The sequence below is a fragment of the Macrotis lagotis genome, chromosome 2 (assembly GCF_037893015.1).
Source record: "Macrotis lagotis isolate mMagLag1 chromosome 2, bilby.v1.9.chrom.fasta, whole genome shotgun sequence".
Taxonomy (NCBI): domain Eukaryota; kingdom Metazoa; phylum Chordata; class Mammalia; order Peramelemorphia; family Peramelidae; genus Macrotis; species Macrotis lagotis.
In genome coordinates this window covers 221,801,293-221,827,094 of record NC_133659.1, presented here as the reverse complement: position 1 = coordinate 221,827,094, position 25,802 = coordinate 221,801,293, and the positions used below count along the sequence as shown (strand labels likewise).

Here is a 25,802-nt window from a genome sequence, read left to right as displayed (position 1 = left end):
CTATTTTCCCCACCCTCTCAGCTTCTCTCAAAAATGTTTTCCAGCAGCTGAGGTTAATCTAGCAAACATCTGTTCCAGATGTGCCTCGGCACAAACCAGACAGAGGCCAAGTCTGTCCATTCCCCTCAAACTTTGCATCTGTGTCCTCATGGAAGAAGGCGGCAGCAATGTGTTTCAGGCATGGTCCCTTTGTCCTCTTCCCTGAGATGAGGGCAGCCCTGCACCCACAAGAAGACTTACTGACCAGCCAGTTTTTCCAGTGACTAGACTAGCGAGGATGAAGAGCTTTTCCTAGGGCTGCATGAAGAAATGACCTGAGGCTAGGGGGTCCATCTGGACTAATAGTTGGGGTAAGAGTGATAAGAGAAGTGTTAAGGAGGCTTCTTTATTTCCATTTTTAGTTGTCAAAGACCAGGAAACTGTAAAACCTCTGCTTTATCCATCTAAGTCATTTCTTCTCTAGGCTCAGCAAAAGGTCAGGGATTCAACCCTGGGGTTTTACTGTCTAAACTGAGGCTAGGGCATCTCTCATTAATAACAATAATAATAGCTGGCATTTATAAAAAGCTTTCTATGTTCCAAGCCCTCAGATAAGTGTTTTACAATTATTATCTCATTTGATCCTCACAACAGCCCTCTGTTTTATAGTTGAGACATTAAATGACTTGCTCAGGGTCACTCATAACATGAGTGCATGAGGTTAGATTTGAACTCAGATCTTCTTTACTCCAAGCCCCGTGTTGTATCTGTCACACTATCTACTAGCTGGCATTGGAGATTTGAACTGTTCCCACTCAAAATTCTGTTACCAGAGGCAAACCAGCTCTGTGCCTCAACAGATTTTAAAAATCACATTAGGAAGGGGATCAGAGTTTAAATAGAGGGAAGATGCCAAGTCTGGGTACCTCCCAAGTGACTTACAACCCTACATTCCTGCTTCTCGTTTGTAACTGGTCCAAGTACATTTCTCTGACTGTCCAGTCTTTTTTCCTGTGTCAGGTCTCCCTCTTGGAAGTTATTGAGGTTCAGAAGTCCTTTCTCATAGCTGAAAAAAGAAATTACCATTAAATAAAAAGCTGCTTAAGTGAAAAGGGAATATCTTGGAATAAGGATGAGGGTGTTTTTATCAGAGTGCCAGGATCTCCTATATACTTGTGGGGTTCTCCCCCCCACACACAACCTTTTAACTCCTCAAACTCAGTTTTGTTGCTCAGCCCCAGGTCTGGGGAGCATATGGGGCCATAGCTAGAGATATGGGTTTTGGGGATGCTACTACGAGTCTCTGTTTATTCTTGAGTTTGCCCACTAGGAGTCCAAGGATCCCCTTAACACAAGCAGGATGATAGCCGACAGATTTTGTAAAACCAGGCTCCTCCCTTTACTTCACACCCTATCCACCCTTGTCCCTCCTAGAGAAAGGAAAAAAGGAGTGATTTCTTTCCATGCCCCAACCCCCCCCTCAAAAAAAAAAAAGAGTTTATAAGTTTAAGGGGGGGAGTGTTGGTAATTATCTCCTAAAGTCAATGAATCTGAGCCTCAAGACCTAAGGAAAGGTCAAAGAGTTAGAAATTATTTACTATTAAACTCTATTCACTGATTTTTTTTTAAAAAGTTAAAAAAAACCATTTCTTATGTGTCAGAGTCATTCCACCAAAGTAAGGTGTTCTACCCCATCTCTGAGAGTATTGTGCTAATGTGGAAAATAAGTTTATTTCTTGGCCTCTCATTGTATAGCGTGGTTATCCAACCTTTTAGCTCCTCTTGGTTGCTTTTCCAACAAAAACTTAGTGAGTTTTTTCTAATAGAATTTAATGTAATTTTCTAATAGAATTAAATATAAATTTAATATAAAATGTAACCCACATTACCAATGAATATAATAATAATAAAATGTAATAGTGCTATATGACTGGGCTTTGAGGACAGCTCTAGCCTCCAGTTGAACACAACTGGTAGAAGCTGAAGATAGAAAGATGACTCTCAGCCTTATGCAGCATTCCCTTAGGACAAAGCTTCTCATAGACATAAACTGAGAAATTAGAGATTTCATGTTTGCAGCTGCAAAATAGGGGAATGGGGTCAGTATGGGGTAAGGGGGAGGATCTGTGGGAGAAGCAGACTGGGGAACACATGTCCTTGACACTTGGGTAGAGCTGATTTTCACTTTGAACCCTATCACCACAGCCAAAGTCTTTCTCTTTATCTCCATAGGGAGACCACCTTGCTTCTACAATTCTAATAAGCTGAGATCTGATGGGGGAATGGAAAGATTGTAACCACAAGGAAGAATCCTACATTTGATGACTATGAGCTCTAGGTTTTTGTCTCCAAAAACACTCATCCTTGTCCCTGTGGCTGTTGTGAAGTGGTGATAGGATATTCCTTTACTCCAGCCCTTTCTTAGGACTCAACATCATTTTACTCATTCTATTTTATCCAGTTGCCTCTATTCCCTCTGAGCATAGGCCTTATCTTGCTAAGCAGAGAGAATCATGGGAGGGTCAGAAAAAAAAGACTACATTTGAAAAACAAACCAGCACCCCTTCCCCTCTCCTTCTACCCCAGCCTCAAGGAAGGAGTCTTCCCAGCTAAGGAGGCAGATGGGGCGTGCTTGACCACTAAGTTCAGCATTTAGAACTGAGGAGCTTGGGAAGATGTAAGTATGGCAGTCTCTAGGGTCCCTTTGAGAACTTAACTCACTCGGAGGAAGAGTTAGATCAAAAGGAAGACCTATTCTGAATGGGAGAATGTTATTCAGTATGAATTTATGTGGTGACTGAAGGGTAGTATGAGCCTATTGAGGAATAATCTACTTTGGCTGTGTAATTTTGGGGACTCCATTAGATTCTAAGAGCTATTAGCAATGCTTCTCACACCTATCCTCATCTGACCTCCTCTGTACATTCCCAGTAGAAGGCAGGGACCGTTTTGTTTTTATAACCTCAGCACCTAACAATAGTGCCATACACATAGTACTAAATACATGCATATTGGATGATATTGAATTAGATTTGGGTTGAATCAGATCCTTGAGATACTTCTGAACAGGTCTGTGCAGGTGTATTCCTGAGGTGGTGGTAGTGTTGGTGTTGGTAATGGTGGGGAGAAGTTTGATTCTCATTTCCTATTCTCCCATTAATTAGCCACTCTATCAAATGGGGATAATGGTCCTGAGGCTCAAATGAGTTTGTGTCTGTAATGTACCTTACAAATTACAAACCACTATGTAAATATTAGTTATTATTGCCCTTTCTCGTTCTCAGCCCCCTTGCCAAGTAGGGGACATTTTCTAACTGATTATCAAAGGATAAGGAAAAATACTAAAAAATGCAGTTTAAAAGCTCTTTTCCCAACCTCTGCCACCAAGGCCTGGGTTACACTGCCCAAAAAATTAGATAAAGCCTTCTTTGTGCCCAAGATTAACTCTCACTGAGAGATCCAGAACTCCAGGGAGGGGAGAACTTGGAGCCACACCTATTGTCTTCCTGATCAGCTAGAAAAAGCAGCTCTTGCCATCCCCTCCCCAGTTCGATGAAGTGATCCATTACCATTCATCTCTCCCTTCACCTCTCCTGAGAGGTTTCTCAAAAAACTCCTCACTTGCTGCCATCCCTCTGAGCACTTCTCACTATGGTGGCTCTGGTCGTGAAAGGAAAATCAAAGTGAGTCCCCTCCCCTCTTTTCTTTCCTCTCCATTCCCTCCATCCCATCAGCAATTCAATTTGTACAGCACCGGAGGGATGGTATTAGTCAAGTCAGAGTTAATATGATGTATTGATGGTTTGATTTCCCACTGGTGTGCTATATGGAGTTCTATAGGGTATCTATACAGAACTGGACAGTATCTCACCACCTTGGTATCTGGATTGGGGCTGGAAGTTTCCCAGGGGGCCAGTGGTTCTGACTCTCCAGCCTGTCTCTCTGTTTCTCTAGCTCCAGGGTACCCCAGATTTTCGGGGAGCCTGGCATCTACCTTCCTACCCATGAGCCACTTAGATCACCATGGAAACAGCAACGTTCTCTACGGGCAACACCGTTTCTATGAAACCCAAAAAGGCAAGTACCAGCGGCAATGGGATCTAGCTATAGCTAGTATTGCCATGGGAGCGGGCGGGAAAAACTGAAGAGAGTGCTTTGGGTGCTCCAGCAGGAGAAGGGGACAGAACCTCAACATTCCTTGGGGATGGGGTGGGGGTAGGGGATGGGATAAAGGTGATAAGTTAGTGGAAGATCTATGATTAGGTGATAATGAATCTTGACAAAATGGGATAATTTGTGACGTAAAGCCTTCTGGAAGAGAAGGATGCTCTCTGAGACTTTAAAGGACGTGGTCAGGAGGAGACTAATGAAGGAAACAACCCAATGCATCAAGTAATGATCCAGAAGACTTGGTTTGTCTACCAGCATTTATTAAATATTATGTGCCAATCACTGGCTAACTGCTGAATATACAAAGAAAGGTAAAAATAGACCCTGTCCTCAAGGAACTCACATTCCAATGCAAAGAATTAAGCACATACAAGATAGATCCTGAATAAACAGTCTTAGAGGAGAAGACCCAGCTGTGGTTTAGAAGCTGGGAAATGGGACCAGGGCATGAAGGAGGAAAAGCATAGGGAGAAAGCCCAGGGCTACAACCAGAATCTACAGTGCCTTTTAGCTCCACCCGTGGGAGACAGGGCTGTGTTCCAAGAGTTCAGAAAAAAAAAAAAAAAGATGCTGGATCTTATATTTATTGCCTCTAAAGTCCAGACCAGAGCATCTCAGAAATTTCTCAGTTCACAATCTTTGGGGTAGATTAGGAACTGTTCTACCCCTCTGTTCTCTATCACTGAGGAATAAGCCCAACATTTGGGAGTCTTCCTATGATTCAGTGAGACAGTTTAGCTTCTTTTCCCATCCTGGTCACCTGTGACTCCTCTAGAAGGTTGTGGGACCTATGCCCAGTGCTCTTGCTTTTTTCCCTGTATCTGAGTGGGGTAAGGGGAAGAAACTGGGGGCTGGCTTCCCTAGGGATTCCCTGGGCATGCTTTGAAGGAGTTTGCTATTGAACTATGCTGAGAGAGAGAGAGAGAGAGAGAGAGAGAGAGAGAGAGAGAGAGAGAGTCAGACAGAGACACACACACAGAGCACAAGAGTTCCCCCCACTTGTCATGTGTATATTTGTGCGTGAGTGTGTGTGTGTGTGTGTGTGTGGGATTCCTCCCCCACCACCCTAAATTAATCTCCATCCCAGCAGAGCTATTTTGACAGCATTTGTCACAAGCAGGCAGGTGGCTTGTCCCAGGCCCAAGAAACCTGACCCCTCCCTCCCTTGCAAACCAGAGCCCCCGGGGAGCTCCTGGGGTGCTGCCTCTGGCAGGCAGGTTTCAACAGGAGGCTGCCTAGTGGGCCTCTCAGCTTTCATAATATTGTGTCGGGAGCCTAATCCAAGAACATTATTTGGTTTTGGAAATTGAGCTAATTAGGTCCCCCTCCCCCCCACTCTCCCCCTTGTTTTTAATTAGCAGGAAATTGACAGAGGAATTTACATGACTGAGGACAGTTTTACAAGTTCCAAATGTTTCTTTTGTTTCACCCTCCGACCAGTAGTCTTGCAGCTCTCAGCCCTCGGCTCCCAGCCCGTGCTGGTCTAGCCAGGCTACCCCGACACTAGTCACTTGGGGCTACTTGGGCGAGAGAAGATTGGGGCCCCCACACACTCCTCCAGGACTCCTCAGGGGCCTCCAGGCTTTCCAGCCATGTTTGCGTTGAGGGTATTCTGGGGCAGGTCAGGAGACCAGGAGGCAAAGAAAAGGGAGAATTGACAGGGAGGATGAGGTTCTTGTGGGGATTCCCTTTACCTGAGGACCTATTCCTCTCTAGGCCATGGGCCACCGGGCTGGGGCTCCAGAGGGATGGGCACAGCAGTCTGGCAGACAAGACCCAGATGAGGGAAAAGCAGACAGGCCTGCCAAGGGAGCTTGAGGCTCAGGTAGACGATCCCCACCCAGCTCCGGAGAAGCAGCCTCAACAGCGGATCCCCTCCTCAGCTCTAGCTCCAACTGGAGAAACTAAAGCAATGGAAAATGTCCACCTTGATCTAGGAACTCCTCCTCCTCCTCCACCTCTTCCTCCTCCTCCTCCTTCTTCCTTCTTCTTCCTCCTCCTCCTCCTCCTCCTTCTTCATCTTCTTCCTTCTTCCTTCTCCCTCTAACTCCTCCTTTTTCTTCTTCCTTCTTCATCTTCTTCTTCCTCTTCCTTCTTCTTCCTCTTCTTCTTCCTTCTTCCTCTTCTTCCTTCTTCTTCCTCTTCTTCTTCTTCCTCTTCTTCCTTCTTCTTCTTCATCTTCTTCCTTCTTCTTCATCTTCTTCTTCCTTCTTTGTCTTCCTCCTCCTCCTTCTTCTTCCATCTTCTTCCTTCTTCTTCCTCTTCTTCCTTCTTTTTCTTCTCCTCCTCCTTTCTCTCTCTCTCTCTTTCTCTCTCACCTTCCCTCCCTTTTCGTCTCTCATTCTTTCTCTCTCCCTCATTCTCTGCCCTTCCTCCATTTTCTCCCTTTCTCCCCATCTCCCCCACGTATCTTTCTCCTCCTCTTATTCTCTCTCCCTCCCCTACCTCCCTTAGCTCACTCTCTCTCTCCCTTTCCTACTGCTCTCAACCCTCTCTTGCCCCATCTCTCACTCTCTTCCTCCATCATCTCTCTCCCTCCCTCCTTGCTTTCTTTCTCTATCTTTTCCTGGCTCACTTTCATACTCGGGAAAGCTCTTACAGAGTTTGGACGGTTTTCATTTTTGTCTATGTATTACCAGTTCCTCACTCAGGGTCTGGCACATAGTAGGGACTTCATAAATGCTTGACTATTGATTGAATGTGAAGAAGAAGCAACTTCTGATTGGTTAGGGACTTCTCCTTGGACCATAATGCTGAGACATTGAAATGTTTGGATCCCAAGTGGTTTCCATCCACCACTTCTCCTCCTGACCTGTTTATTTGTGTTCCAGATAACTTCTATCTACGCAACCTGCCTGCCCAGCCCACCCTTCTGCCCCCCAATCACAACTTCCCCAGCATTGCCCGAGCAGCCCCAGGTCATCCCATTGGCTCTTGCAGCCGAGATCGGGAGGCAGGCCACCTCCAGAAAGGCCAGAAGGAGTTTGACAGATTCCTAATGAACAAGGAGCTGGGCAAGGAGAAGACAGGCAAGGCAGAGGGCAAGGATCGGCCAGTAGAAGATGATGTGAAGGAACGGCACAAACTGGTCATGCCCATGACTCCTGAAGGACACTGCAAGGAGAGTACCCATCCTCGAAGTACCTGTGAGAACCGAACCAAGCACCTCAACTCCTGTTTCCTGAGTACCAAGGTGCTCAATGGTGAGGTGGGCAAAGCCGTCTTGGCGAGCTGTACAGGGGGCATGCTGCCTCGACACGGGGCAGGGGTGGTGCCCAGTCGCTGTGCCAAGGACACAGGACGGCCTGAGCGAGAGCGGGAGTTGGGCCACCATGAGCCAAACCAGCCGTACAGTGAATGTCTGGAGCGGAGGCAGATGCTTCACCATTCAGTTTCCTACACGGTGCCCTCCAGCTTGCCAGCTGTGCCACCCCCACTTAGTACCAGCTCTGGGACATTTCCTTGCTTACAGCTTCACTCCAATCCAGACATGTTATGCCCCCTGCAAGACAAAGCTACCCGAGACCTGAAACTCAGTGGGCCCACCTTTGTGCCTTCTGTGGGGCATCTACCTGACAAGAGCCGCTCATTCCAGGTGGCATCTGAGCCATGCCTGGCAGGAGAGGGGAAGGATCGGCACCATGAGGTGGGTGCTGACCACCCCGCATCCTATGGAACCTCCTACCCCCACCTAAAGGCCGAGGGCAAGGGGGAACGGAGGCTTGGTTTTGAGGCAGCCCTCAACCCGAGGCTGAAAGGATTGGAATATCTCAATAGCACTGGATCTGAAGGCCCCTTTCCTAATCTACCCCATGCACCCCCCAAAGGTGGCCTGGAGAAGGGAAGCTACTTTGAGATGCCCCCTCCCTCTCAGGACTGCTCCCGCCCTGGCCATCAGGACCCCTTGTGTGTGAAAATCAGCCAAACCTGCTGCACTTTAGACAAGGGTGCCAAAGAGGCCCCAGGCCCCAGTGCCCAAAAGGTTGCTAGGATACGGCATCAGCAGCACCTGTTACCTGAGATGGAACAGACAGGAAATGGGGCTGAAGCCCAGAGGAAGTCCATTGAGTTGGCATCCTTGGGCTACAACGGGCCCCACCTGCCACCATGGACAGTCCATGGGGGTCAGGGCCCCCCCATCTCCATCAGTGAGGAGAGGAAGGGCTCCTACCTTGACCCTTTCAGCAACAGTCTGCAGCAGGCAGCCCTTATGTCCCAAGAGCTGCCAGCCCCACCGGATGAGGTCTCTGCCATGAAGAACCTGCTTAAGTATAGCAACCAAGCACTTATCGTCGGCCAGAAGCCCCCCTTTGTGGGTCTGGGAAATATCAAAGCCAGCTGTGTCCAACAGGAAGTGAAGTTCCAGTCAGGCAAGGGTCAAGGGGAGCTAGAGAGGCCCGACTGTGCCCGGAGCCGGGAGCATGAGGCCCCCCATAGTGATGGGGAGGTGAGGCAGCCCCCTGTGGGCATTGCTGTGGCTGTGGCCCGCCAGAAGGACACTTTGAGCCGCCCAGAACCTTCCTATGGCACTAATTCTAGCCGGCAGGGCCGTGCAGTGCCTGGGTTCAAAGGTACAGGACCGAAGGGGAAAGGGGTGGGGGGGGAGGAAAGAATTGGGGTGATGTCACTGGCACTCAGGCTCCAAGCTAGAGGTGGGGGCGGAGTCAAGAATGGGTCTACCCATCTGGTTCTCATTGCCTGACCTGGGGCTCACCCAGAGGGCCCCAAGGCCTTCTAGAGTTCACAGCTCACATTCAGGATGGGGGGAGAAATGGAGGCAATCTGCTCTCCAGGAGGAAGGCCAACCAATCCCATCATTCCTGTGCGTTCCAAAAGCTCCAGATCGCCCTTCCCACCTCCTCGTGGCTGGAGAAAGGGTGTTTTATGCTACCCTCTCCCTTACTGACCCATCCCTATGTACAACCTTTTCTCTCTCTCCCTCCTTCCTACCCCTTCCCTCACCATGCCCCATAACTCCAACAAACTTTTATCCATCAACTTACAATACTGGTCACCAGGGTGAGCATTAACTCCCTTCCTTGGACCCCTTGTCCGAGCCCCATCCAATCTCTCACATGCATTAGACCTTAGTCAACCTTCCTTACATTGTAGAACCAGTGACTAAAGTCAAAGTCCCTGAGTTGGTATCCACTCCACTGACTGTTGTTTCTTCCCTGTGGCCTCTTATAGCCGGCCCCAATCGCTCCATGCACGTGATTGATCTGGAAGCTGATGAGGAGAGGAGCCGACTCTGCGGTGATGAGCGGCTGGGCCTCACAAGCCGGGAGCTGCTTCTCCAGTAAGAATCTGGGGTTCCAAGGCAGGGGTGGAGGGTGTAATAGCACACACATACACACACACACACGTAATCCTGCCCTTTCAAAATTACCGTGTGCCTATAAATGTCAGAGGCATTATTAATCCCTACAACACACTGCCTCTCTTTTTCATTGCTTTGAAAAATCTGTGGTTTTACTTCTATAAGTATTTCTTTCTTCCATCCACATAAGATCAGAGTCTTTTCCAAACAGAAGTTGGTTTGATGAGTTTGGGTAACCAAGTGAATTCACCCAGTTAACCAGGCTGATCCACACCATATACATAGTCTCTCTCAGGACTGTAAATATTTTCAGCTTAGTAGAACATGCCAGAACATATGCTCAGTCGGCATAGCCAGTAAGATCCAATGGAGCAGAATTTTAATGGACATCGTAAACTATTAAGAATACTAATAATGGGAGCCATTATTAATGATAATAATAATAATAATAATAATAACCTGGAACTCACCCAAATATTCCCATTAATTATGAAGGCCTTAGATCAAAGAGCTGATCTGATCTTCATATTTCCACCTTATCTCAGGTGTGGAATTCTCTATTACTGCAATAGATTTGCGATCTCATCCTCGGGGGTCTCCCTCCTATGGATGCACATCCCATCCCATCCATGCTTTCTCATCATGGGTAAGATTCTTGTCCATATTCTTCCAGAGATCTGCCATCTGTAGAATCCAGTCAGCATGCTGGAGGCTTTCCTCCAGGTCAGAGATTTTTAACTTCTTTGGGCCTTTGGATTCCTTGGGAAGCCTAGTGAAACATAGATTGCTTCTCACAAGAATATTTTTAAATGCATAAAACAAATCACATTTTTATAAAGGAAGCTAATTATATTAAAATAAAAATGTAATTTGTTTTCCCATCAAAGTTCACACATGCTCTGAAATCTATTCATGGAGTCCTAGTTTGAGAATTCCTGCTCTGGGACTTTTATGACTTTTTTAAAGTGGTGTTTTTGTACTTGAGTTGTACTTTTGTTATTCCTAACCATAGGAAAAAAAATTATTTCCCTTCCCTGTGATGATATCTCTTCAGAGGCAGGTTATGTACTGTTAGGAACCTGACTTTTGAGCAGAGAGAGAGAGTAAGGGGTGAGGGAGAGGAGTCCTACAGCAGGGACAGAGAGTGGGACCTGGTTTTCATTCCCTGCTGTTTCAGTTACTGTCTATGTCCCTTGGGCAAGTCTCTTCACCTCTCACACTCAGTTGCACCCAGAAGTCCAATGTTTTGGGTCACTTAGTAGCTTATTGGACAACCACTGGAAATGTCCTATAGACATTCTTAATTGAAAAAAGATGGGACCTAGGAATGAGGAAGGGGGTTGAATTGAATTTCTAAGCTCGCTCGCTCTCTCTCTCTCTCTCTCTCTCTCTCCCCCTCTCTCTCCCCTCCCTTTTCTTCTCCTTTTCTTCTCTTTCCTCTTCTTCCCTTCCTTTCTTCTCTCCTCTCCTCTCCTCTCTCTCCCTCCCCTTTCCTCTTTCTCCTTTTCCTTTCTTGCTCTCTTTTTCTTTCTCTTCCTCCTATTCTTCCTCTCTCTCTCTCTCTCCTCTTCTTCTCTCCTCCCCCTCCTCCTCCTCCTCTTCTTCCCCCCCCCCCATCATCTCTCTATCTTTCCCCACTTGGAATTAGCACAGCTGCTCATGGGACCTATCCTGCTACTGATCAGCACAGGAACTATTATTCCCAATCTGAGTCAGTTTGCTTTTTCTAAGGCAGCCTAATGCCCCCCCCCCCCCCCACCTTGGAGACTCACCAATTTGATGCTGAACTAAGTGTGGACACCTAGTTGGCTTTTACCTTACAGTAGCTCAGAATTCCAAATTCAAGGGATCCCATTAGACTTAGCCTTTCCTGGAGCAGGGATTATAGGCATGCAGTATCATGCCTAGCCCTGCTGACTCTAAAATCTGTGATTCTAGGACAAGCATTATTAACCTTTTTTTAAGTGCCATGGACTCCTTTGGCAGCCTGGTGAAGCTCATATTCTCTTCTCCAAATAATTTTGTTCAATGTATAAAATAAATAGCATTACGAAAACCAGTTTTATTGAAATAGTTAACCAACTCCACTTTAAAAATAAAGTTGTGTACCCCAGGTTAAGATTCCCTGATCTAAAATGAAGGGATTAGGGCCTGAGTGGATCTTCTGGACCCTCCTCCATCCATATTGTCTTTCCAGGGATAACAAAGATCTTGTTGAGTTTGCCCGAATTCACCCATCCAGTGGCTGCCCTGGAGATGTGACTTCTCACCTCATGATTGCTGGAGGATCATCTCTGCAAACCAGCCAGCTCGGGGGTGACCCTACCACCCACACCCATCCAGCTCACCCCCCCTGGCTGCCCCGAACTCGAAGTCCCTCCATTTGGATGGGAGGACATTCCTACGGTCAGTATAAGATGGGGATAGACACAGGAAATGGGAGAAGTGGGACTGAGATAGTTCAATGGCTTTTCACCAGATGGTGATTAGAATCACTGAACACTGGGTGCCCTACTCCCCTATCCAAAGTCCTTGTTCTTCCTCAGCATTCCTTGTTAATTTACATTCAGGATGGGACAACTTTCCCAAAGTAGACTGAGTAATTCTCCAGAATGCTAGGTCTTTAGGCCAGTGCTTTATATTTGTCCTCTTCAAATATTTTCTCCTGGCCCACAAAACTTCTGTGATCAAAGATCTTTACTTTTTTAAACTTGCAAACAAAAACCTAATTCTCCTTCATCCTGCACCTCCCATTCTGGTCACTTTCTTTCTCTCTGGCTCCCATTTCCCACTCCCAAAGTTATTGGAAGCTCCTCCAGTGTGACTACAGGGAGTAAAAAACATCCATGATGAGAATATTTTTCTGGTCTCTGGTCTATTTTTGAGCTAGAAAACACTTCTGGTAAGTAAAGTGTCCAAGGTGATTAGGTTATTACTGCTCTTTGCCCCTCCTAAAATAAAAAGGACAAACCACTTTGGGGGTCCATCCTGGGTCCCTGGCTCTGTGTCTTATTGCTTCCTGGGGATGCCATCTATCTATTCCTCTCCTGTATGGCTTCATGTAGCTCTATTGATCCTTCCTGCTCCCCAGCTAGGTCCCTGTCTCCACTGGGCTCAGATGGAGGCCCCAGAGCGAGGCTAAGAAACAGCAAGATCATTTCCTTTGGTGCCAAACTGTAGTTTGGCTTTCAGATCTTTAGAAGAGTGCCTCTCATCGGAGCCCCATAAGTCATCATGGGACCCAACAGATTGGAGCCCCAGGCACAGGTTCCAGGATTGTCCAACTCCACAGGCAATATAGCCAGCAGCTCTGGTTGTCATGATATTTTCTTAGCCCTGGCTTTTTAGCATGTCAGCCTCAGTGCTGCCTGCCTTTCTTTAAAGCTTCCACCATTTTGCACTGACCACTGTGTACCTGCTCTTCTGCAGGGCTTGGCCACCCGGCTCTCCACCAGAACCTGCCACCTGGCTTCCCAGCCACCATGCCCAGCACAATGCAGTCCATGTTTCCCCTCTCCCAGGACCCCCCTGCCCAGCTGGTCATCTTGCCCACCGAGCCTACACCCCATGCTGCTCCCCATTCACTTGGTAAGGGAAAGTCTAGGGACCTGGGGAGGATTCTACTGCCATCCCCTTTTGGGTATTGAAAAGGGCTTGAAGCCCAGGAAGCTCTAGACCGGGTTTCTTGCCAGTTCCTACTCAAAACCATTCTGATCCAACCTCCTCCAAAATCCAGCCCCATCTGGAACAAGAGGGAAGACGAGAAGGATATAATGAGAGCTGAGATGGAGAGACAAAGGAAAGAGAAAAACAAAATGGAAGGGGGTGGAGGAGAAGAAGGGAAAGGGAAGAGGAATAAAGGATGTGACAGGAGAGAGATGTCTAGGAAAGAAAAGGAGAAAGAGAAGAAGGGGAGATAAGAGAAAAGGGAAACCAGAGGAGAGAAAGAATAGGGAATAGGAAAAGTCAGAAAGAAAATCATTCTTCTCCATCCTCATTCCCCATCAGAATGTAAACTCTTTGAGATCAGGGATTATCTCATTTTTAATCTTGTGTCCTAAATACCTAGCTCAGCATATATTAGTCCTTAATAAAAATGTAAGTCGAAAGGGAAGAGGGAGAAGATTGGAGAAAAGACATGAAGGGAAACGAGAAACCTAACATCACAAACCACTTTGGATCCCACCTGGGAAGAGCCATTTTGTTCCTGAACGGTCTAACCTGTCAGAGTAGATGGATTAAGGATAGTTAATGCAGTCCCTTGGAACTTGGGAGGGGGATGACTGAGGGTGGTTGTGAGTGGGGTCCAGTTGGAAGGGAAGCACCGCCCCCACTCAGACCACTTGTCTAACGTTTTCTGTGACTTTGGTCTCCTTCCTTCTTCCTTGTCCAAACCTCTTGCAGCTGATGTCATGGACCAGGCTTCATTGTGGCCACCCATGTACCCAGGTCGTGGGCCTGCTTCCCACATGCAGCACCCTAGCCAGCTTCCTGTCTATTCCCGCTCCCAGTTTCTACGGCAGCAAGAGCTCTACGCCCTGCAGCAGCAGCAGAGAGCAGCCCAGGCACTAGAAATGCAGCGGAAATCCCAGCTTCAGGTACAATGAGACCCCCTTCACTTACCCTTGGACACAATTTTCTTCTTCCTTTGCTGTCCTACAAAGGACCCACCATCCTGTCATAGTGGTAATATTCTCACCCAAGTCAAACACTTCCCTTCTCCACCTCCCTGGAGCTAGGACATCTCCCTGCCTATTTGGAGAGCCCATGCCCCTGTCCAGAGCCTTTAGGACTTAGATTTCCTCTCTGTCTCTTACCTTATCATCTTGGTGCACTCTGTCCTATTCCCCAGGATTCCCCTTCTCATCTAAAGGCGTTGTTCCCTGTCCCTCAAACTGGACTCCCAGGGCATGGTAGCCCTGGAAAGAGCTTAGAGCTGCCCAGGTGGTCCCCTTTGCCATGGGCTGGTCATGGTGATGAGGGTTACCATCTCTGTCTCCACTTTCCCAGAGGAAGCCTGAGGATTACCATGCAGAGTTTGAAGAAGCAGTCCCCGAGAAGACCCTGAAGTCCTCTCATAAACCAGTTGCCTTAACCCCCCTATCCAAGGGCGCCTCTTCACCGGCTGCTGCTCCATGCCCTGCCAAACTTTCACCTTGCTGCCATTCTCCTGCCTTGCGGCACCCCTCCAAATGCACCACGCCACTCTCCACTGCCCCGTGCACTTTACCCCTCTGCCCCACTGCCAGCTCTGCTGTGGCGCCTCGCTCCCCAGCCACCAGTCCTGGCCCTGCTCAGAGCTCTAAGGGTACTGAAGTTGAGGACAAGAGAGGAGAGGGCCAGCCCCCACAAGACTATCCCAAATCACTCGAACCAGGTAAGATTTATATGGCAAGGCTTTCTGGGGGTGGGGAAGGGATGGAAAGCGTGTTAGAGTTAGAGTTAAAGAACCTGGCTCCAGATCCTGGCTCTGCCAGGCTGTATAACCTTGGGCAAATTCCTAGCCTTATTTTCCTTATCTGTGAAGGGAGAGGTCAGACTAGATGGCTTCTGTAAGGTGGCTTCCAGTTCCAAAACTATGATACTATGACTGGTCGGAAAGAATATTTGAAGGGAGCCTAACCTCTCCCATCCAAGGTGGACTGAGGAACAGAAGGGTCTCTACGTCTACAAATTTAATGACTTCCTGGGTCACTAAGTCTGTTTTAAGGAGAGCAAGATCCTAGCCCGTTTCTCTAGCCCTGACTTTTAGGAAGGGCCTATTTCTCACTTCTTGGATGTCTTCTTTCTGACAAGACTCTGGCCCACGTACCTTATCCCTGATAAGACTGGTCTAGAGAAGTCCCTCTCCTTCCCTTCCCCAAGTTCCCTTATATTCTCAGGCCCCAGGCTGGGGTGATCAGTAAGGGGGATGGGCAAAGTTCTCACTGTTTCCTTCACCAATCCCTGGACAGAGGAGTGAAAGGGAACGGTGGTACCATTCATCCATTCATAGCCATTTGCTGAGTAGAGAGGTCCTAGAAGCAACATTGTGTGGCCATGCCATAGTTTCAGGGGACAACCAACCACCGAGAAACTTGGGAGATGAAGAGGACAAGAGTGTGGGTCATTTTTGCCACTATTTCTCTGGGCTTTTGTGGTCGAAGAACAGGGATAACAGGGGGAGAGACTGGGATGGGGATGTTGGGGAAATTAACCTGAGAAGAAGGAAAGTTGTTTTAGCTCCTGTTAGAGACCCTGGCCAGGGCCCTAGTCTCACCTCATGTCTGCTACCCCCCTTTGCCACAGAAGCCACCTCTTTCTGAGTGCCAGTACCAGCCACGCCAGCCAGCTCTCAGTGCCAGCTCCCCGACAAGGCTATTTAATTCTCTCTGAATTAGGCTGAGTGTTTACATTGGAAATCCGTGTGGCGAACATAAAACCAGTCCCAGTTTCACAATAAGGAGACGGAGCCAACAGGGTTTTTTTTTTTTAGTTTTTTTTTTTATTACAGTTAATGGGGCGTAATGCCTCCGACATGCAGCCGGCTCGTTCTGGTTCAGGGAAAGCCCTGATTCAAGCATCATGGCTTTAAAAAAAAAATCCCCCTTCTCTAGTTAGCCTGTCCTTTAGTCAGACCAAAGGGCATATCCATGACATGGGGACTTCAAGCTAGAGGGGAATTTGGATTTGGGGATAGAGGAATGACCCTCCATCTTCTCAACCTTGAGTATTCCTTATCCCTACTCTTAAGCCCCAGAACATATCTCAGACTCCTTGTTATGGGAGGAAGGCTTATCACCCCATCCTTAATGCACTAGAGAAGTTGATGTACTTTCCCTTTAAGTTAGTCACTGAGCCCTAGAAGAGGCACCCAGGTCCTGCCTCCCAGCTTGGTCCTATAGTTCCCATTTTTCTGGATCTGGTATTCCAAGATCTGGAAGTGGATAAGGACTAGAGGAAGAGAAAAGAGGAAAGGCTGGGGTCAACCAGCCTTTCGTGGTCAGAAAAGTCTGTCCACTCTGTCCTTTTCATCTTGGAACTTGTAAAATTTAGAGTATTCACTGGTACAGATTAGGTAGCTTCAGCAATCAACTGATGTTTAATTCCTAGAGTACTGTGTTTGGGGAATGCCCTCACCAGTGGGCTCAGAGCCAGCCCCTTAGTGCCCCTATTCTGTTCCCTAGTCTTATTGTTTCTTGTTTCTCTCTACAGACCTGCCCCCAGGATATACCTACCCTGCGGTCAGCATGGGCTATTCTTCCCCCCTACCCCATGACATGCACTCAGCTGATCCTGCAGACCCTGAAACTATGCAAACTGTCTCCACTGCAGCTGAACCTGAGCAGTCCAGGACATTTCCACCCACAGAGAGGCCTCACTGTGAACCCAATGCTCTGGATGAGGCCAGCCTGGTAGGGGGAGCAGGTGGCCAGGTGGAGGGCACCGAGCCAAGGGCCATGGAACTGGAGTGCCAGCCACATGCTCATGGGCATCCACACCCCATGGAACTGGGGGCCCCCAGTGAGGCAGCTGCTCCCAGTGTGTTGGGGGAGCTTCAGGAACTCCCCTATGGTGCCCTCATGGAAGGAGGAGGCCCTGAGACTAAGAGCTGCATAGATTCTACTCAGGAAGGGGCAGAAGAAGAGAGGACTGAGGAGGGGGACGACAAAGGGTTGTTGGCCTCTGAGGAGGGAGTGCTAAGCCAGCGACCTCTGGGAGAGGAAGAGGTGGGGGAGGGGCCTGATCTACAGGAGGAGGAGGAGGAGGAAGGTGAAGAAGAAGAAGAAGAAAGAGAAGAGGAGGAAGAAGAAGGAGAAGAAGCCTGGGACATGATTCAGGAGGAAGATCACCTGCCCAAATCATTGCCAGGTCTGGATGCCTTGATAGCAGCCACCATTGACCTGGGAGACCTGCCTTCACTGAGCCCATCCAACACCCAACCTTTGGCCCCCCATCAGCTTCCAAACACTTCTATCATTCAAGGTAGCTCAGGAATTCATGGCATTGCCCTCCTTAGTGAACTGGCTGACCTCGAGTTCCAGCGACAAAAGTGTGATCAAGTCACAGAAGGTAAGGAATCTGGGGTCTTCCTTTTCTCCTTTCTACTAAATCCTCTTTCACATTGGTTCACTGACCTGCATGCTTGGGACTCACCTTGCCCCTACAACCTCCTTGTGATACCAGAGGTGAAATAAGTTTGTAGGAGGTGAACTATAGCCTGTGAACTGGGTTCTTAGGTTTTAGAGCAGAAAGGGACCTTGGAAATCATATAGTCTGGTCCTCCAATTTTATATGTGAGGAAGTGAAATCTAGAAAGTGAGTTGACTTGCCCAAAACAACATTGTAATGGTCAGGATTTGAACTCTGAACCTCTGACTCCAATTTCATGAGTATAAGGAATGATTTAAGGAATGACTCCAAAGCCCAACTTTGACAACTATGTTCTTCTAGTGGTTACAGTTTGAAAGCCTGTTGTAATTTTTATCAAATTTTATAAAGAAAAGGATTGACCATGGACATGGTTCTGGCTTCCCTGGAGCTCAGCGATAAATTTGAAGTAGCTTCTAAACATACCACTATTCTCTTGAGCTTCATGTGGACATGCATTTACCTGCATAGGACATCCCCCCCACACACACACACAAACACAAACACCACGGAATCTGGAGAAGAGCTGACTCCCTTCTACCCTGCAACATCAGGGCATGTTTCTCTATTCTATCTCCCACCTTTTGAGATTAAGAGTTGGATGTCTTAAAGGATAAGAATTTCTTCAGAGGATTCCTTTGGGTTGGGGACACCTGCAGGCACCATCCTTTCTCTTTACCCATCCTATTTGACCCTAGCTGATTGCTCAAAGATGCTGGCACAAGCAACTATATGGAAACCTGGAGTCTTTGTGGCAAGCTGACCCCTCCCACCCTAGCCTCTTTGACCTGCCATCATTAAGAAGCTGTGGTTATAAGGAACCACTTTTTCTTCCTAGTCAGAGCTTTTGGGCTGAGCAGATTCCAGGTCCATGGACACATCCCTTGTCATAGCAAGCTCTGCTTAATTCCCCCAACATATTTCTCAGCACATCCTCCCTCCTGCTTTTCAGTTAGATCTCCATAGTGCTGATGGTGCTCAGAATCTTAGGATTTAAAACAGACCTTTAGGGAAAGTTCAAGGGGTTTCTATTGGGGGAGGAACCCCTTCATCCCAGGGAGAAGAGGGTTAAGTAACCAGATGACCCCCAATTTTCTCCAGATGGTACAGTTGGGGGAGGAGGAAGAGATGTTGCAGAGTCTTGACATATACCACTCCCTTTTATACACACACACACACACACACACACACACACACACACACACACTTCCTCCATGCACCTGGAATGAGACACTAGAGGAAATTTATCCTTATTGTCCTTTAGCCTCCCCTGTTTGGGGGTAGGGGCGTGGGGTAGAGAATCACACCTCCCAAGTCCACATATTACGTTTCATTGATATTTATAGAAAGAAAATAGCACAATCCTCATGGCTCAGCCTGCATTTGTTTTCCCAACACATAAAACCCGCCAGCCAGCACTGGCTGCCAACATTCTTCAGAGTCTTTGTGTAGGGCTGAGATAAAGCGAATGTTCTTGTAAAGTTAATTTCCCCAAAGGCCTGTATGTCACTCCCTCTCCTCTGGCTGCGGCTTGCCTTGGCCGTTGGATGGAGCTGCAGTCAAGGCCAGGGAAGGAGGGTGAAGGAGGAAGGGAGGGTGTTGGAACCACCCACTAGCAGGGACTGGAGAAGGTTCTGGGGAAAGGAACCAAGGCTGTCAACCTCATGAACCTTTTGGTTCTCTGCAGAATAGGAGGCTAGACACTTCCCTTCCCCACCCCATTTTCCTTTCTTCAATTTTCCTCTGCCCCCATCCTTTGCCCAGGAAAGAAACAGCTGCTGAGATGGTGGATTTTGTGGCTGGAGAGAACTGAGATTCCCTTGGAGGATTAGTCTCCCTAGGGAATTCTGTTGTTGTTGTTGTTGTTGTTGTTGTTGCAAGGCAATGGGGTTAAGTGGCTTGCCCAAGGCCACACAGCTAGGTAATTATTAAGTGTCTGAGACCGGATTTGAACTCAGGTACTCCTGACTCCAGGGTCGGTGCTCTATCCTCTTCAACACCTAGCCACCCCCATCCCTAGGGAATTCTCAACATTCTAAGTCCTCCCATTAATCCATGCCCACAAGCAGCATCCTATCCATTCTATCCCTAGGAGAAGTTGAATGGGATAGCCCTTCCTGAGAAATATGAAAGGTTTATGGTCCAAAGCTGCCCACATGGGTGGTAGGGATGGGTACTGTCTAGACAAGCCCTAGGGCAAGTGACTCTGAAGGAGTGTAGGCATAGAGTGGAATGAGTTGAAAATGGAGGAACTTCCCATCTTCCCAATATGTATAAAATTAGAAGCAGGGTTTCCCCAGAGAAAGCACAAGATTCAAATATTTTCTCTACTATTGTCACAGGGTAACATTATCTTCATCTCTTGGGGTCTCAGTTTCCTACTAAAATGATGACCTTCACAATCTCTTATAGCTCTAAACCTATGATTCTATCAGATCATTATGCAGGGTACTTGGGTTATAGAGGGTTGTCGGTATATTCATTGAAATTGTGGGTCTGTGTGTGAGTGTGCACATTGTATGTATTTTTTCCAAATGTAAGTAGCCTAGCGGTGTGAGCCATCTAATAACTTTTTTGTCCATGCCTCACATAGCACAAGATTTTGTGTATGATGCATGTGTCTGCATTGTTGGATCTCAGAATCCACAGAAGTGTGAATTTTAGCCCATTGTGGCCTGGGGGATGGTGAAGGTGCAGAGAATTGCTTCCCTGCAATTGGCTCCTCCCTCCCCTCTACATTTGCTTGCCCTAGCTCCAAACCTGGCTCCACGCCCTGGTGACAAGAGCAACCTTAGGAGTATGGCACTCTCTTTAGTAGGCACAGGGGTGGGTACAGGGACACATTCTTCCTGGGTTAATGGACCAGACCTGTATAAGCATTTGGATCCAGAGTTCTTTCCTGCTTATAAATGCAGTGACAGGTTTTTTCAGATATTCATTAAGAAATCTGATACAGTCATGAAGTGATTTTTTTTGGAGTGAATAGAAAGATTTACAGAGAGGAAAAGTAGAGGAAGACAGGAGCCAAACTCAGCAAAGTGATTAGATGCTCAGGCTAGAGCAACACAGCCAGAGTCATGCCCACAGTTTCTATCCTAATATTTTGGTTAGTCTTGCCTTTACTAGCTAGTCCTACTGCCCAAGGGTGCCATAAACCAGGACAGATATATTTCCATTCAATGAAATGGAGACTATGTTTGTCATCCATATTAGGTTCATACTAGGAACAACTGAATTGAAACCAAGATTCCTAGTACTGAATCTTCATTCTGTCTTAAGCCAAGTACTTTCCTCTCTGGACTTGGAGGAAAAGTGCTGTTCTGTTCTGATTTAATTAGCATTTATATTATGCTTTAAGGTTTACAAAGTACTTTACAAATATCATCTTGTTTGATCTTCACAACAACCCTATTATTATTCCCATTTTACAGATGAGGAAACAGAGGTTAAGTGACTTGTCCAGGGTTACAGAGCTAAAAGTATCTGAGACTGGATTTGCATTTGGGACTTTTTGACTCCTTGTCCAGCATTCTATCCCCTGTATCACCTAGCTGGCTGTGCAGGCACATCCCATAGGATGTGGGACTGAAGAGTGATAGGCTTTGGAGAAGTTCTTAATCAATTAAAGTTAACCTGGAGATTTCTGGCTAAGATGGTGGCATGTTAGGACTTAAAAGAGCCCAGATTCTCTGCAAACACCTCTGTGAAAGGTCTTTAAAAAGCACCATAAAGAACATCAGTGAAGACTACCAAACTATGCTGCTAGAAATTAGAGGCTCTGAGTGGAGACAGGAGAGGACATAGAAAGAAAGCAGCTGGAACCCTCAACAGGAGTTAGAACTAGACAAATAATAATAATAGCTAACCTCTGTGCCTCCTAGCTGCTCCAGACTAACACACAGGTAGCCTGTTCCCAAGTCAGAGGCCATATAGCCCATTCCTGAACCATAGCAGGAGACAGGTACAGCTCAGTACCCAGGAAGCTGATGACCAAGTCCATGGCAGGAGAAAAGGTGAAGACAGTTCCTCCAAAACAGAACATCTGGTGGCTTGCAAGAGACTTGACTCCAATGTAGCTGGTGTAGTCTATATCAGGGTTATAGCAAGCGCTGGAGCTAATTTCAGGCATGGAACTATACGAAAAGAAGATAGAGAAGGATTCAAGGTCAGAACCTAAGTCAAGATGCCAGGAGATCCTACAAGATTAAGAAGGGCCTGCCCACACTATCCAAGATGATTGGATAGTCTGATTCAAGCATAAAGCTCCATTCTAGAACCCATGGCTACAGATATGAGTAAACAGAAGAAAAAGCAAAACATAATGAAGAAATACTATATAGATTGAGAGGAGTATAAGAGGTAAATGCAGAAAATGTAATTCTACTGTAAGTCCATGTAGAAGCTCAGAGAAAAAAGTGACCTTGCCACAAGGACTACAGGAGTACCTGGAAGAAATGAAGCAAGAGATATAAAATGTAATGGAAAAGAAAATTAATAACATAGTACAGCAGGTGGTAAACTTTACACAAGAATTGAACTTGAAAATTAGAAGAGACCAAATGGAAAGTAAGAACTTACTGAGATAATAGAAAATATCAAAACAAAAATTAGAAAGTTGAAAAAAAGAAGAAAATATGATATATGCTAATCTGGTATGCAATACAAGTCACAGAGATATCAGAACATCTGAAAATCATAATTCCCTCTCTCCCAATCATAAATATATCATGTTCAGATATTATAAATAAAATAAAAACTGTCTGGATCCATTATAACTCAAGTGTAAAGTAAAAAGATAAAGAAACCATTAGTCACCTCCTGAAAGAAACCCCAAGATGAAAACTCCTAGAACCATAAGAGCCAAAATTCAGAGCTTCCAGATCAAAGGAAAAGTACTTCAAGTGGTTAAAAAAAATAAAGAATGAGTTTATGTACCAAGGGGGTCCATGGTCAGAACCACACAAGACTTAGTAGCTAAGACTTTAAAGGAAAGGAGAGCCTGATATAATATTCCAAAAGGCAAAAGATAAAGGCTTATAATCAAGGTGAGTACTTTGGACAGAATCAGAATAATAAGCTCTCTGATTTTAATGTCTTTCTTCACCTCTCTGAGTTTCATAGGATTGTCCATTTTGATCGACTATATAACTGCACAGTATAGATTTCCAGTCCCATTTTCATCTAATCTTTAGGATTTGTCTCCATTTTCTATTTCCTGCCAGTAGAAAAGAAATTTGAGACAAATTCATCACTGTGGAATGTGGCCAAGTCAACTCTTCCATTTTTGATTTAGAGTGTCTGCTACATTATTAGTTAATTGATGTTCAAAGACTCTAGATCTCTTTGCTTGCTTAGAGGAGTATCCACTTAGGGCGGACTGACTCCTGGTTGAAGAAAGGGAGAGAAAGACTTTGTGTCCCCTATTCTTGGCATGTGAAGCATTAAAGCCCTTCCCTCCCCAGAAGAGAGTTTCCCCTCTTTAAAAAGCCAACTCAAAAGTCTAGGCATCCCCTCTCCACTCCCAAATCCAACTTATTGAAATCCATGGCAGGAGCTGAATCTTAATTGCTGCCTTCTATTCTTTTTTGCCTTCTGTTGGTGGTGATTGAATCTCTGACCCAGATTCTTTATTCCCCTTCACTGTCCATTCTAAGTCACCTCCCTCCTTACATTCCTCCCACTATTCCCCACAAAAAAATTCCCAACTCCAAACCATTTCAATTTCTTTACAACATTCAAGCAACTTAAAATGAGTATTGACTTAACATCATGGAATAGTAGGTAAGGGGTCAACAGGAAGACCTACATTCCAATCTAACCTTATACATTGTGTGGCCCTTGACAAGTCAGATAGTCACTCTCTGGATCTCCGTTTCCTCATCTGTAAAATGAGGAAAGTTGATCCTTAAGAAATCTTAAGGGACATCCAGCTCCAAAACTGTCATCTAGGGCAAGTTAGTAACTCATTCTAGGGCTGCCTCAACCTCATTGCTCTAAAATGATTCTGGAACAGAGTCATACTTATTCAGTTAGCAGATTGTGCAGTCTACTTTTCCCCTAATCTCCCAGTCTTCACCATGAATAGAGCACTGGAATTAGGAAGACTTGAATTCAAATGCAACCTCAGACACTTACCAGCTATATCTAAGGCAAGTCACTTAACCCTTGTTTGCCTCAAAAGGGAACAATAATGGCACCTACTTCCCAGGGTTTTTGTGAGGATAAAATGAAATTAATATTTGTAAAATATTTTGCAAACCTCAAAGCATTATTTAAATGTTAGCTTATCATCATTGTCTCCAGTGAAGCCTTCTAGGTTGTTTTAATAAATTGGAGTTGATCTCAGAGGGAAGGCACTTTATTTTTAACTCAGGATTGAAGGAAGCTAGGATACGAAAATGCAGACATTTATATGTTCTGGGGACTGTGCATATGTGTGTGTACGTATATCATGGAGAGGTCTGTATAATTTTGGAAGTCTAATCCATCACTTTGCCAACTGACCACTCTACCTGAGACATTTCTTCTTTTTATTCAGAAAACCCTATCCTAGGAACCAAGGTTTGGAAACCTATGCCCTAGAACTCAAGTACCATTTTTTGACTTGGCCCCTCCCTTTCCCTAGGCTTTGGAGTTGGAAATCAAAATTGAATTGGGCCTAAGTGGATACTGGCACCAGGGACTAAGCCTCCCTGCTTCCCCTAAGGAATGAGCTCCTCCTAGCCTCAGCATCCTGCAGGTGCTTCCTCTCCTTATTTCTGGTTATCTCCCACCACTCCTTCCTGGAAGTACAAAGAAAGAAAGAGACAGACAGAGACAGAGACATACACACACACACACACACACACACACACACACACAGAGAGAGAGAGAGAGAGAGAGAGAGAGAGAGAGAGAGAGAGTTTTATCAATATTAACTTAAGACTAGAGGAGACTTCAGAAGGTCAACTAAACACTCTCCATATATGGCCTTTCTTTATTCTTTCTTTCTTTCTTTCTTTCTTTCTTTCTTTCTTTCTTTCTTTCTTTCTTTCTTTCTTTCTCTCTTTCTTTCTCTCTCTCTCTCTTTCTTTCTTTCTTTCTTTCTTTTCTTTTCTTTTCTTTTCTTTCTTCCTCCCTTCCCCCCCCTTCCTTTGGCCACCTCTAGACAAAGGAGAATCTATTCTTCCATTTTCATAATCTTTCCCCCTCCCTTCCTATAAGGAGCTAAGTGACTCCTGTGGGGCAGGCAGGTCAAACCACTCCACTGGATAAGATATATGGGGGTGGGTAAAAGGGAGAGGCTCTAACCTCAGAAGTAGGTATTAAATGTGAGGTGGTACTAAATACCTGTTGGAAATTAGGGAGAGAAATTCTCAGGATCTCTTAGAACAGTTCTCAAGTTTGGGAGATAGTTTCAAGAGAAGGAGAGATCCTAGAGTAATTCTCATAAAAAATAAAGAACAGAAGGAAGCTTTCCCCTTTCTGTGGCCTTCTCACAGCTTAGGAGGGGGAAGGCTAGATTCCTGGGAAGGCACGGATATCCCTTCCTAGTCTTTCTCACACCATCATTTATATCGCTCCCTGCAGAACCTCCCCAGACTGCCCCTCTTTGACCCCAAACTGCCTCCTTCCTTGGGCTGGCTGTACTGGTGTGGCTGTCAACACCACGGCCTGGCACAGACTTCTATATAGAGGTCTTTAGTATCCCTGTCAAACTTTCCCCTTCCCCCCTTCACGATTGCCTGGTATTTTTGAAGCAAACAGATGTATGAGTGGAGAGAGATGGGGGTGGTTTGGGTCTGGGCCCACCCTTGTTTTTATTTTTAACCCCTGGATGTCTGGGCCTCCCCATCCCCCAAGAATAAAACAAAAACTCATTCTTGAGACTTAAGCATGCCCACTGTGAACTGCCCTTTGAGCTTGGTATGGTGGCTTTATCCAGTAGCAAAGAAGGTTTAAAAGACTCAGGATCTCAACACTTTTCAGCTTTCCCCTCACCCCTTCATTTTATAAGGGGCCAAAGCTCTAAAAGAATAGCATCTTGTCTCTAAATAGGTTAGCAGTGGACTGGATAAGAAGAATGAAACCAGGGAATTTAAACTTTTCCCTTGCAAAAGACCACAGTCTTGTCCCCACCCCCTACCACCACCTCTGCAGCTTACATGGTGGTTGGCAGAATCCAGCTGTGGCTGCCCCCAGAACAGCAAACACCTAGACAAGA

General features: G+C 46.2%; 1 protein-coding gene across 2 annotated transcripts in view; it reads left to right on the top strand.

The window, feature by feature from the left end:
* BAHCC1 (BAH domain and coiled-coil containing 1) overlaps positions 1-25,802 on the top strand; it is a 151,140-nt gene that overhangs the window by 95,861 nt on the left and 29,477 nt on the right. Inside the window, exons 3-10 of one of the 2 annotated variants that reach the window (XM_074224930.1) lie at positions 3,934-4,056; positions 6,981-8,720; positions 9,340-9,448; positions 11,667-11,875; positions 12,899-13,057; positions 13,874-14,067; positions 14,480-14,846; positions 16,664-17,521. In XM_074224930.1, coding sequence (XP_074081031.1) covers positions 3,934-4,056; positions 6,981-8,720; positions 9,340-9,448; positions 11,667-11,875; positions 12,899-13,057; positions 13,874-14,067; positions 14,480-14,846; positions 16,664-17,521 — 3,759 coding nt within the window. The remainder of the gene's footprint in view (positions 1-3,933; positions 4,057-6,980; positions 8,721-9,339; positions 9,449-11,666; positions 11,876-12,898; positions 13,058-13,873; positions 14,068-14,479; positions 14,847-16,663; positions 17,522-25,802) is intronic. The other variant, XM_074224931.1, reaches the window with a different exon arrangement.